Source organism: Strigops habroptila, chromosome 1, assembly GCF_004027225.2.
Source record: "Strigops habroptila isolate Jane chromosome 1, bStrHab1.2.pri, whole genome shotgun sequence".
Lineage (NCBI taxonomy): Eukaryota > Metazoa > Chordata > Aves > Psittaciformes > Psittacidae > Strigops > Strigops habroptila.
Genome location: NC_044277.2, coordinates 76,174,117 through 76,186,593, shown reverse-complemented (window position 1 = coordinate 76,186,593; position 12,477 = coordinate 76,174,117). Strand labels below are relative to the sequence as shown.

Sequence of the window (12,477 nt, the reverse complement as noted above, 5' to 3'; positions counted from 1 at the left end):
GGATTAATTGCAAACTCCCCTTACTTCTCTATAACCCTAACAGTGTGATGTTTAAACATGAGATCCCAGTCATGGAAAAAGAACTTTCTGAAGCTTTGCGTTGCACAAGAAAATATCTCTGTGCAAATATTTTCAAAATCATTTTATCCTCTTTAATCCCAGGAGCAGTGTGTGTGATGTCTAAATTAGATGGACTTTTATTATCCATCTTGCACTTAGGTATCCATCGTAAATCCTTTCATTGAGGAAGTTACATGGTTTTGCTCTCATTTTCTGCATGCTTCAGAGATCATCTGTTCTTTCAGCAGTGTGGAGGAGTCATAATGGTTTATGTTTCTTTGCCTCATAGGCTCAGATAAAATTTTCAGGGCAGTGTTTAACAGAATACATTTCTGCATCACAAGGAATATTGGCTGATTATATAGATATGTATATGTAGCTGCAGTGATAGCTGCTGGGAAAGCAGGAAGATTGCAGTACTAGTGCCAGGGAGTTTTGACAGGTAAAGACTAACCAAGACATATGTAGGAGCAGGTATGATGGCCACAGAATGTGGTTTGCAACTGAAGAACAACAGGAAAGATCTTGTTGGTAAACCTGTGAAATCTGACACTTTGAAAATGAAACAGTTGTTTAAATCTGGTTTCATATTTTTCTGCTGGCATTGTAAGCATTTGCAGCACAGTATGTTTGCTGCTTCGCCATTCTTGTTTGAGCTCCAGCTGGTCAGCCTGGTTTGTGATGACTCAGTTGCTGCTGCTTCAGGACTGGGAACTGCTGCCTGTGAAGTCTCTCCTAACACGGCTTTGTGCTGGCCGGAGCCTAGGCTAAAGAAACACTCCCAGTTACTGCCTCATGTCCCTCATCTATCTTTGTTGTGCGTCTGCAAGTATCCCTATCCCCATGCAGAGGTAGAGTCACTCCCTGTGTGTAGGGCTTCTTATCTCCGTGTTTCTCAGCATTGAGGTCTGTATTGCTTGAGCAGAGACGTCTCTCCTTAGATCAGCAATAGTGCTGGTAGAAGAGGGAGGAAGGGGAGCTGAAATTTTAAGTTTACAGTTTTCTAGATGTTGGAAAAGTAGTGATAGTTCCTTCCTCCCATCCCTTTAATTTTGGTGGGGGTGTGTTTTCCCTCGTGGTTAGTTTAGTTCTTGTATGTATGCCATTCAAAACACTTCATGTGTAAACTGTTGTAGTAGGAGCTGCTGAGGGTCAACTATTTCTCTAGTGTCACAAAATCCTCTGGGCTTTGTGATTTGTTGTTGGGTTTTTTGGTTGGTGGTTTTTTTTTTTGGGGGGGTGTTTTTTTTAATATTCTATTGTAACCTCTTATTAAAAATCATTTAACCATGTTACTGTATATAAATGCATTTTGCATGTTTAGTACTGAAATAATATTCTTGTAGGTACAAGAAATTTACTAGCTTAATTTCATTCTGTTTCCTTCATTTTTTTAATATTCCTAGCAAATCATCATGGACTCTAACAAGACTTAAGGCAACTAGTTCTTGATCAGGACCTTTTTACACTAGGCAGTGCTGCACCATTTTTCACTTTCCTTGGATTCCTAACGTAAAGGCTGCACTGAAGTTCAGACTCTGCAAAAGCTGACACCATGTGCTTTACTTGACTATTTTGATTGAATGTATCAAATATTAATTATAATACAATTTAGATTTTATATATACTGGCATATTCAGTGAACTAACATTCCATACAATTTTATGGAAAAAAGGCTGGCAGTTAAAGTAAAAAAAAAAAAAACAAAAACCTGATATTGGAGAAGCATTTGCCACTTACCATGTCTGTTATTTATTCACCATGAACAGCTTTAACCCCCTCTGCCCCAAATGACCCCAACTGAAAATCTTTAAAATTACCAAGGGTTAAATATATATTATTTAGCACCTAAGCATTTGAAGTGTGATACGGATACTAGTGTTCTGCTGTAGATAGTTTACAAACTGAAGTCAAAATACCACATGAGGAAAAGATTCTCCCCCCCGCCCCCCCCCCCTTTACATATGTAATACTAAAAAAGTTAATAATTTGCCCAAGAGCAGAGAAACTCTGGGCCAATCCTGGATTTTAACCTGGTATTCTAGCCTAATTATTACTTTGTGTGTGTGTATGGGGAAGAGGAATAGTGGCAGCTTTTCATTTTATTCTCCCAATCTGTTGTCTTGAGTATTTCTATGAGGTCAAGAGGACAAGTTGATTTTTAGTAATTCCACGCTGTTACGTCTTTTGTAGTTTGCAGATACTTGTTTCAAATACATGTTTTATATTTGCAGGTAAATGTTTCAGACGTAATACATTAATGTGTCTGCAAGGTCATCCGTAGATGCATCAGTTGCATCTATTCACCAATTTCCAAATGACTGATTTCCATAGGGTTTCTTGGGAAGAGAGGAAGTGGAAAGGCTAAGAGGGAATAGACCTTTTCTCTGTTTCTGTCTCCTTGTGGAACAAATTTATTGCAGTACCCTGTTTGCTGTTCTCATTGCTAGCCCAAACCCCAGTTTTTCTCTGAGGATTTTTACATGCTTTTTGATATACGAATTTTATGTTACTGCAAGTCTGTTGTTAACAATGTTACAGTACTGGATGAACAAATTAACCAATCAGCTCTGGAATGCTAGTCTCATTCCTTGATTTAGACAGTATGCTTAGACAGTATGGTATGCTGTCCAAATATACCATTAAAAATAGTGTCTTTTGTCACTGTTTATACTCAGATATTTTTGTTTGTTTGTTTGTTCTCAGACCTAATGAATATTTTCATTGTATGAGAGAACAGATCAATCAAGAGCTTTTTAGTGACAGCTTGCAGAGTTTTGGCTGAGATTAGTTTACAGGAATGAAAATTGACATTGTTTAAGAGCCAGACAGTGTTACATAAAAATCTGGACAGTTTACAGCATTTTCCAACCAGTAAGATGAAAACAGGATCAATCAGAAAATAAAACAAATGGGATAATTGAGGAACTGAGGGAAAGCGAGTGTTACTGAACAATTTAGGACCAAATCCAGGTTGAGGACTCTGGAAAATAGAAATGCTGAACAAAGAAGAACAGACAAATTGCAGCCTGGCTTGGGCTTATTCTGTTTTGCTAATTTTCTGTCTAAAGCAGTTGTCTTAAGAGAGGAATGATAATTTCTTCATGTGTTAATTCAAAATAATGAGACCTTTCAAATAGTAAGTAGAATTTTGAGAACAATGGAAGTTTTAGGGGGATATGGTATGCTATGCTCTGTGGTAGATGTTACAGGACTAATGAGAGCATTAAAGCAAAGGAGATTTAGAGCAGCATGGTAGAGGTGGACTGTTTAGCATCAAACTGCTGCTGCTGTATGAGAAAATGGGATTAAGATTTCTTCTGTACTTTGCCAGAGCATAGGTTAGTTAAGGTCATCTGGGCATGTTCTGCAAGAATAAAGCAAGCCACGTTATTTGATATTATGTGTTTAATTCAAAATAATTTTGAATTTCATGGAAATATCATCCCGTTTTCACTGATCTAACTGTAGCATTTGATGTTGTGGTATACTCAGAAGTTATGTAGTTTAGGTCGTTTAAACTTCCTCCTCAATTTTTCATTTCATATGCCCATCTGAATGCAGTGGGTTGCAGTAAATCTGATCCACAAGCCACAGATGTTGAAACGTGATTCTAACTGCTGCATTCCCCAAGAGGTTTCCATGCAAACAGCGCGAGATAATTTTGCAATGACATTTTATTATTGACTTGATCCTATTTCCCAGACCACCAATATACTTCCAAAAAAGCATTTTAAAGCTCTTTCTAATATTTTTGCTTAGAGAATTGTACTGTTTTAATTTTTATTTAGACTTATAAATAAGTTTAAAATGTTTTTTCTTTTGAAGTTGGGGTAGAGAGAATAAACAATTTGAATTTATATCCTATGTGGTACTAATTTCAGCTAGAATTGTCCAGCAGCCTTGGCGTTTTGCCCTGCAGCCTGTGCACAGACCTCCAAGACAACTATAGCTTCTAAATTTGGCTGTCAAAGTAGTAGTAGTTTAAGGCTGTGGGAGTCTGTTTCTTAATACAAGAGATTTATTTACTATTCCAAATTCTTTATCCGTAATAAGTTCTAGAAGGTTTTCTAAAGATGAACTGCCCAAGTTTGATCTGATCTGTGCTTTCTGGCTGAACAAATGTGATCTTAATCTTTTGAATAAAACCTGACAAATAAATTTCTTGAATAAAAGGTTGATGACTGAATTGTCTTTAACAAAGAATGAATTAAAGAAAATACTGCAAGTTTTAGAATAATAACCATGCCTCTTCTGTTTTTTTATTTTTATGTATTTAATGATAGAATTGTTAGTCTTCTAGGCACTATCCAATGGAAAACTCATTGCTAGTCAGCATATAAGTCACGTTTCAACTGCTTTCCAGTTCTTCATTCCATTCTGGTTGAAATATTTTATTAAAAATCTGAGATATCTTAAATTGTTGGATGGCATTCTTACTTAGAAAAAACTTTAAGTGAAAAAGGTATTTCTTCCTAGATTATGTCTCTACAGAGGTTTACACTTTTCTCCACTAAATTAAAAGTGATTTTAAACATTTTGCAATGTACGTGTTTTTAAGAAGCATTCTATTACAGTATTCCCATATCTTCAGCTGAATAGATATATAGCTGTTCGGGTTCAAGCTGACAGGCACCCGAAGTGGTGGTGTGCATATTATGAAGCTGGATTAACATAAGATGTAGGGTGAATGTTTCTGAAATGAATATATTCAACAAATTATGCTTTTTGTAGGGGCAAGGAGGTTTGTTAGACAGAATTTATAAAGTCTCTGTTTATTCTAAAATTTATGACAGCCCATATGTAAGTGTATTTTGTTACATGTAATATGTTTCCCTCTCTGCAACAGGGAATGTGCTGTACAACAGTTTTTGTGTATCTTTCAGGTATGCAGATAGACAGTTAAATACCATATAAATATAATAAGTCTCCCAAATTCTATTCTATAAATAGGTTCTATGAAAAAAGCCTGTATAACTTGTTCTGATAAGTGTGTGTTTACCCTTTTTGTGCAGGGATGGGAAAAGAATTTTTGCACTGTGATTCTTGAACACCTATCTAAATACCTTGGCTCAGACCAAGATGTACTAAAGGAACAACAAGAAAAATACTGAATTATTGAGTTTTGGACTTTAGATGTGTTGAATACTTGAGCATTTGGATTTTAATACTTATATATAACTGCATTTTGATACACATAGAAGCTTAATATGAAAAATCATTTACATCTAAAAGCAACTCAGATGTTTAATAGATATAAAAAGCAGGTTTTGCAAATCTGCTTTGGGGTGTTTATTCAGTTAGAGTCAAAGTGTTAACTTACCTTTAAATAAAATACAGTAGAATTTAATATGTATTATTGCTTCTTGATTCACAAGAGGGGAAGCTAAATGATTGAGCCGGTGATAAGAACACAAACTTTTTGATACTGCCTTGCAGCGTATTACAGCAGTGTTCTTGAGGGAGTGCATTTAATGTTTTATTTAGAAGAAAACTAACCCTCATCCCTTTCCTCAGACCTCTTGCTTGAGATAGGCATCAGAATTTGTTGCAACCAGGCTGGTGCTGATCACTCCAGCAGTAAGCATGTAAGAATGGTCTACCTTCAGCTACAAGCAGGAAACAGTGGCCACCAGGAAACAACTGTGACCAAATCTTTTCCTTAAATGCATGCCATCACTATAGGTGTCTGTCTGAAAAGTTGTTGGGCAGTCCTCTGTAAGAGCAGGAGTAGACATATCTTTAAAATTAGCAGATAAAAATAAACCTGTTAGCATTTGAGCATTCTTAAAATGCGCTAGAAATATTTGTTCTGTACAGGTGAGAGCCATTCTCCATCTGGTTTATGTCATAGCCCATGCTTGCTTACCTGTGTCTTACAGAAGAAGACTGGTTCTGTGGAAAACTGTGTCTGGAAGATGTTCATGGATTTTCACCTGAGCATTTAACAAGGGCACAAGTATATACCAACCTGCACTATTTAGAACTCACACAAATACTATGAAGAGTTTGAGCTCTGATTTTAAGATATGTTTGTTGAGCACAGAACTAAAGTCTTCAAATCACTCGTGCAGCCAATAAGTGTGTCACAATAGCTGATGGTGGTATCTTAGAAAACTTTTCTATCTTTAGGTGATGCAATATTAGATAATATTGCCTCCAGGAGCAAGTAAAGGAGCTCTCTAGCCAGATAAGTTTTAATGTGTTGCTCTTCTACTATGTAGAGACTTGCTTTTGCCATTGGGATTTCAGCTGCATTTCTTGTTCCAGCTTTTCTTTCAGTCTGACCTTCTATATGGCTATAGGAACCTTGCCAAAAGGATATTCTTTTTTATTATTAACATTTCAGTTGTCAAAATACTGAAAAGGTTACATTTGAATTCAGCAACTTCTGAATAGGCAGTAGAGATTAATGGCAATGCGTATTTATTTGTGTGACGCTAAAAATAAAGAAGCATGACTTGCTAAGAAAAGTTACATTATGGGATTTAAGAAAGTGAATTTGTACTCTTTAATTGTCTGTAGGTAGGAAGAAATGAGGGTGAACGAAATGCTGAAGAGCAGGTAGGAAGGTAGGATAGCTCTCACTGGAGCTTCAGAATGGCATACTTTTCTCTCTCCTTACCTCCCCCCCAGTCCCCACCTCCGATTTTGACATCTGTATGTTGTATTGTGTACATGTATTATTTTAGTCCTGTGGCACCTCATGACCATTTTGGTGCAGTCCCACACTGCCTACAAGCAGAGTTTCTTGCCCCCTTGTCATGCAAGCTGCCCTCATAACTGCTGAAGTCATTATGTAAAATGCATCATTCTATACATTGTTTTAATCTTTGCTTCAAAAAAAAAAAAAACCCCAAACAAAAAAACAAAACCAAAAAACCTCACAACAAAACCAAAATAAAAAACCCCAACATATCTCTCAAAATACTGCAGAATTTCAAGGGGGGATGAATTTATGTCTCTGGTAATGGTTTTTACGTCCACACCACTTGTAGAAGAAATTAAACGATCTGAACTTCAGTCTGTTTTGTTTATATCTTAAAAAGAGAGCGTAAAAGTTTATTGAGTAAGTATAGCTATTGATTCTTCTACTAAACAGATGTTTTTGTGTAATGTGCAATGATGTAATTCTGGAGCCTTTCAGTTTTGTTAGATATATGTGTATGTTAGAAATACTTAAGTAAACTCTGTTCTTTTTCTTAAGAAGGGGGGGGGGGGGGAAGCCCTAACTCCTAATTATAAGCAAAAGTACCACTGAAACTTTTTGTGATTCTGGTTGCTATGCATCATGTTGATAATTCCTGTAAGAATTTTGAATCCTGACACTGTTAGCATAATAAGTGGTTTTCAGATCCCAGCAGGTTGAAGTAGCCTTTTGATATGCTTATGTTAGACATATGCCAAAAAACCCATACGGGGACCTTACCAGCTTTTGACCAGTAAGGGTTTCAAGGACAGAGATTTCTGACATGTGGCTTGCAAACAATTTTTCTAGTCTGTGGTGTTGGAGCACCTGAGGGCTGACACACACTGGCTGTGAGTGAATTCATAAGAGAAAGTCTTTCTTGCAAACAGTGCAGTCTAAATAAAGAGTAATGAAGCAGGGGCGGAAGGAGTGTGACAGCTGATAATGTTATAGCATGGGAAATCCACTCAGAACAATTCGAAGATCTCCAAATAAGTGAAGAGCCCTTGCCTGGTGACTACATTATCTGCTCCAACTAGATTACAGTTTTTTTCCCCAAAAGCTATGGAGCAGAATGACAGCAGTATCGGGAAGGTAGAATGAGATGACTTGGAAACGTCTTTCAGAGAGGATGCTACCTTGTTAATCCTTGTCTGCTAATCCTTGTCCGCATTAGTGCAGTTGTTTTTAACAGCAGGTGACAGCTGTGATTGCAGTGAAATTAGGAGTATGGTTTAGTTGTGAGCATAAACTAGATCAAACATGTTCTGTGTATTCTTTGAAAGATAGGCTAAACCTTCTTAGTGAACATCTGGTCTAAGAACTAGTAAAATTTGTGTGTATGTATGCAGATGCATGCAGACACACATACCTAAATTTCAGTGTTGATGTATTTTTTTGAAACCATTGAGGACTGGCCAGTGGTAGTCGCTAAGTCAGGGCATAGTGTTTGATTCTATAAAATAGTAACACACAAGCACCATGAAGAACCTATTGGATAGGCATGGTATTAAAACCACATAAGTTAAAGGTCTGCATTTGTTATAAACGTTTGATGCCTAGAAGTTGTATGAAAAAATCTTAATTTGATTTTTTTATACAGTGTCACATCTCTTCCCCTATTCTCCATTATCAGTAAGTTAAATAGTTAAATAAGTAGGCTAAACAAAGTCTTCAGTGCAGTTGAATTTAATCCTTAAACAGAATGAAGGATTTTTAATGCTGAAGATTATTACCAAGAAAACTAGTGGAACAACATGCTGCAAAGCTGTTAGGAGTTTTGATTTAATGAGCTATGCTTGGGCAGCTTTGAAAGAGCTTACCTTGTGATAATTTTTCTTTACTCATCTCTATTGGTTTCCTTGAGCTGGCTGAAATTATACAGAGGTACTGATTACATACTTTTTGTTCATACTGGAAAGCATGTCCTGGTCTGCTCAGGGTGATCAGGCATTATGAGTTTGTGGTAAATGTGAAAATTAATGGCACGGACATTTTCTGTGAGGCAGTCTTGGATTTTGAGTATTGCAAGGAATACTGGAGCAGTTTTCCAAAACTGCAGTTGTGTCTGGAACTTGGTAGGCACATCTGGAAGTCAGCTTTGTTTTCAAAAGTCCAAGCGTGCTCAAAGGGTATCTCCTGGCTTCCTCCAGTGGCAACTCTTGCTACTCCTTTTCACTTCCCTCTCTTTCTTGCAGAAAAACTCTGCAGCAGCAACCAGCTGGGTGGCCAATTGCCCTGTTTTCAAATCCTAGAGGTTTCTTGGAAACCTCCCAGCTTTGTATGATTTTGTTTCTCTTGGTATTCTCATTTGACCCACTGGCTTGGACAATGGCTTCTTACTGGTTTTGGCTATCCCTAATATTATTTTTTTTTTTTAAGATACTTGGTTTTGCTTTTACCTTAAAAAGATACTGATTTGCTCATTATCTGTATTGAGATCTCTGATTTAAAGTGCTTGAAACAAGCTATAAAAAAGCTGAAGTATTATAAATTTAATTGAATTTTAATACCGTTATTCTTCACAGCCTTTTTTGTGAGTTAAGGTATTTGTCAGTAAAACAGATAGAAGAGGTAATCTCCGAACACACCTGGATAGCAGGATCAGTAGTGGATGATATTATAAATCATACAATCTGGGTCTAGGTCTATTTGACTTGAGATGTTCTAAACATGCATGTAATGAAAAACAAAATTCACAAAAGCACGTTACAAAGACCAGGTTGAGTATTATACCATGAATGATATAGTTTTACCTCATCTTTGCCTTTGGTAAGAATAATTTGTATAAAAATCTTGTGTGAACACAGGCCCTATAGGAAACACAAGAAAATGTCTAACTTTTTTTGTATGTATTATGCCAAGACTGTTTATATTAATAAAGCCATAGTTAATTTAAAAAGTAATGGTTCCTATGCAAGAATTAAAATATTTTGGTTTGTAAACTTCCTCTGTGCTTAAAAGTATGGGCAAAAATATACTACAAGCTCAATGTATATTCAGCAGTTGTATCTTTAAATGAGACTGTGTCATCCTTGGAGCTCTCAATGTTTACTTCCTGTGGAAGGGTTGTTGGGAGAAACTAAATTCAATTAAGTATCAGTCTATTTTTGTCTCTTGATGTTTCAGTACTAGTAGCTGCTGTCAGTTTACATACGCTTCCAATAAGTTTGAAAGTATTCAATGTTTATTTCTTCTTGACATTCTAGGTTTGTTGCACTGACCACTTGGAGAGTGTATCACCTGATTTCTCTCATAATGCTTGGAGTGCTAATTCTTCAGATAGTAAAGGATTTGGTATTCTCGAGGGTAAAAGGTAAGACAGTATACTGATAGAGTTCCTTGCTTAAACATCTGCAATTCAGAGCATGTTAGTTCATTACTAAATCCACTTCAATATTATGCTTATTGTCAAAGTATTAGCTAATTTCAGAGAGGATATATCTATGATGATCTGTGACCATTTTCAATGAAGTTTTGCTATATTTTATAGAAAGGGCATTAGGAGATTTGTTTTAGCGTGAGTATAATTGGTATCAGTGAACAGTCATTCTTGTTTCTTAACTGCTTGGTTTGAAAATGCATTATTTTCTAAAATACAAAGTTTTCCTAAACATTTGAGAACATTAAAGTTCTTTACTGTGAGGGTGGTGAGGCACTGGAACAGGCTGCCCAAGGAAATGGTAAACACTCCATCCCTGGAAGTGTTCAAGGCCAGCTTGGACGGGGCTTTGAGGAACCTGGTCTAGTGGAAGGTGACCCTACTCATGACAGGGGGGTTAGATCTAGGTGATGTTTAAGCTCCCTTCCAACCCTAACCATTCTATAATTCATACTTCTTCTGACATTACTTGAATCACATCATTGTTGGAAGGTTTGGGGCACCCAATATGACCTATCTTAACGTTGTTGAAGTAAGTGAGCAGTATTTTTTTTAAAACTTCATGTAATGTTTAGTTTCCAGCATGTATAAAGTTTTATGTGAATGCAACAAAGTTTGAAAGGGATTTTGGATTTATTGGGTGGGATGGTTGTTTCTGGTTTGGTTTGGGTTTATTGTTTTGGGTGTTTGGCTTTTTGTTTGTTTGTTTGTTTTTTCTTTGGTTGGGGTTTTTTGGGTGGAAATTTTTCTTTTGTTTTTCCTTTAATTCCTGTCCTGTACTTCATTATAATCTTGAAAATTCTTTGGTAAAATGCTTATCATCAGTCTGTAATTTTCACTATCAGGAATGTTTTTTAAGTAAGTGTCTTACTTTGCTTTTGTTTGATGTTGAATTCTGATGCAAAGTGTTTGAAAATTCACCTGAACGTAGTACAAAAGCAGGAAATAGGTGTCACAGGAGCATGGTATTCCACTTTGATGTACTACCACGTCATTTTAATTGCAAAATCCTATTGTTCCCTCTAAGTTATAGCAGTTATTTGCAACATTTTCTGCAGCATGGTTGGTTTTCATTGCTTTCTCTAGAGTCTTCCCTACCATTCTGTTTCCTACCTGAGGATTAAATGCTCAGACAGCAACTTTTAAAGCTTAGCAGAATTTGATTTTTAAGCTCTGTGTTGTATAAATCACCACTAATGTTGAGTACCTCATTAGTAGGAAAGTGGTGATTTATGTAAATTCTCTTAGCTGTAATTATTAATATTCTTGTATTGACCAAATCCAAGGTGTGCCAATATTGACCAAGCTAAGAGGTTAAGAATACTATCTCATCTTCATCTGTGTTTCACTAGCATTTCTGTGGGATTATTTAACCAGTTATCATAGAGATGAGGCTAGGAAGACCTCTATTTCCCAGTTTACAGAACAAGATTATTTTACTATAGTTAACCTTTTCATTTTACTCTTGCCTTTGATGGCATTATACACAGGGTTCAAGAACAGTCAGGTTCTTGAAGTAATTCTGTAGAAGTCTTTGGGTAGTGTCTTGAAATCAATGACGTGCCACTCCAAAAAGCAGGGAAAAAAGAAAAAAGGCAGAAAAGCAGAAAGAAATTCTTCCTGCTATAACACTTCTGTGTAGCTTCTTCACACTTCCAACCAACCACTAGATGGCAAGACTATTACAGATTCATAAGGAATGTAGAAAGTGGTTGTCAGTTTAGATCTAAAGTGTAAGTTATGTTGGTTATCTTCTCCTTTCATGTGAAAATGTAGCAATATAAGACACTGAGCGGTTTTTTTTTCCATTTACATTTTTAACTGGTATATTAAGTTTACAGAAAACAATTCAAGAAGTGCTATGCTAAGTCAACATATTCTTCATGTTTTGACTGTTACAGAGACTTTGTTATTCATTTTGTCCCAAATTTGAATATTCCTTATGAATAAAGAAAAAAAATACTACTGTTTCTGTTTTAGTGCATTGTTTTTCATCTTACATTCCCACAATTGCAGGTGCGCAGCTTTGGAGGATCATCACTGGCAAGTAGGTACATTATTTTTAATATATTAGTTATTTAATATCTTATTTTTCATGGTTAGTCTATTTTCCCTCTAATTAGAACTGAATTATTTTGACCTTATCTTTTCCACGTATCAAAATACTTTTAGAAATGCTTTTTCTCACAGTAGGGTTATCATGCTTTGTGTTTTCTGGGAATTGGTGGGTTTTTTAAGTTGGTTATTAGGGAAAAATACTGTGTTGGTTGAGGAGGTAACTTTCTTTTAGAACATCATTGTACCAGTGCTGTTTAGAAGTAAGAAAGTTTGCTGGCATTTCCCTTTA

General features: G+C 36.1%; 1 protein-coding gene across 1 annotated transcript in view; it reads left to right on the top strand.

Annotated features, from left to right (window-relative positions):
* Positions 1–12,477, top strand: part of RETREG1 (reticulophagy regulator 1) — a 63,729-nt gene that overhangs the window by 1,372 nt on the left and 49,880 nt on the right. The window contains exons 2-3 of the mRNA XM_030471794.1: positions 9,958–10,064; positions 12,147–12,177. Coding sequence (XP_030327654.1) covers positions 9,958–10,064; positions 12,147–12,177 — 138 coding nt within the window. The remainder of the gene's footprint in view (positions 1–9,957; positions 10,065–12,146; positions 12,178–12,477) is intronic.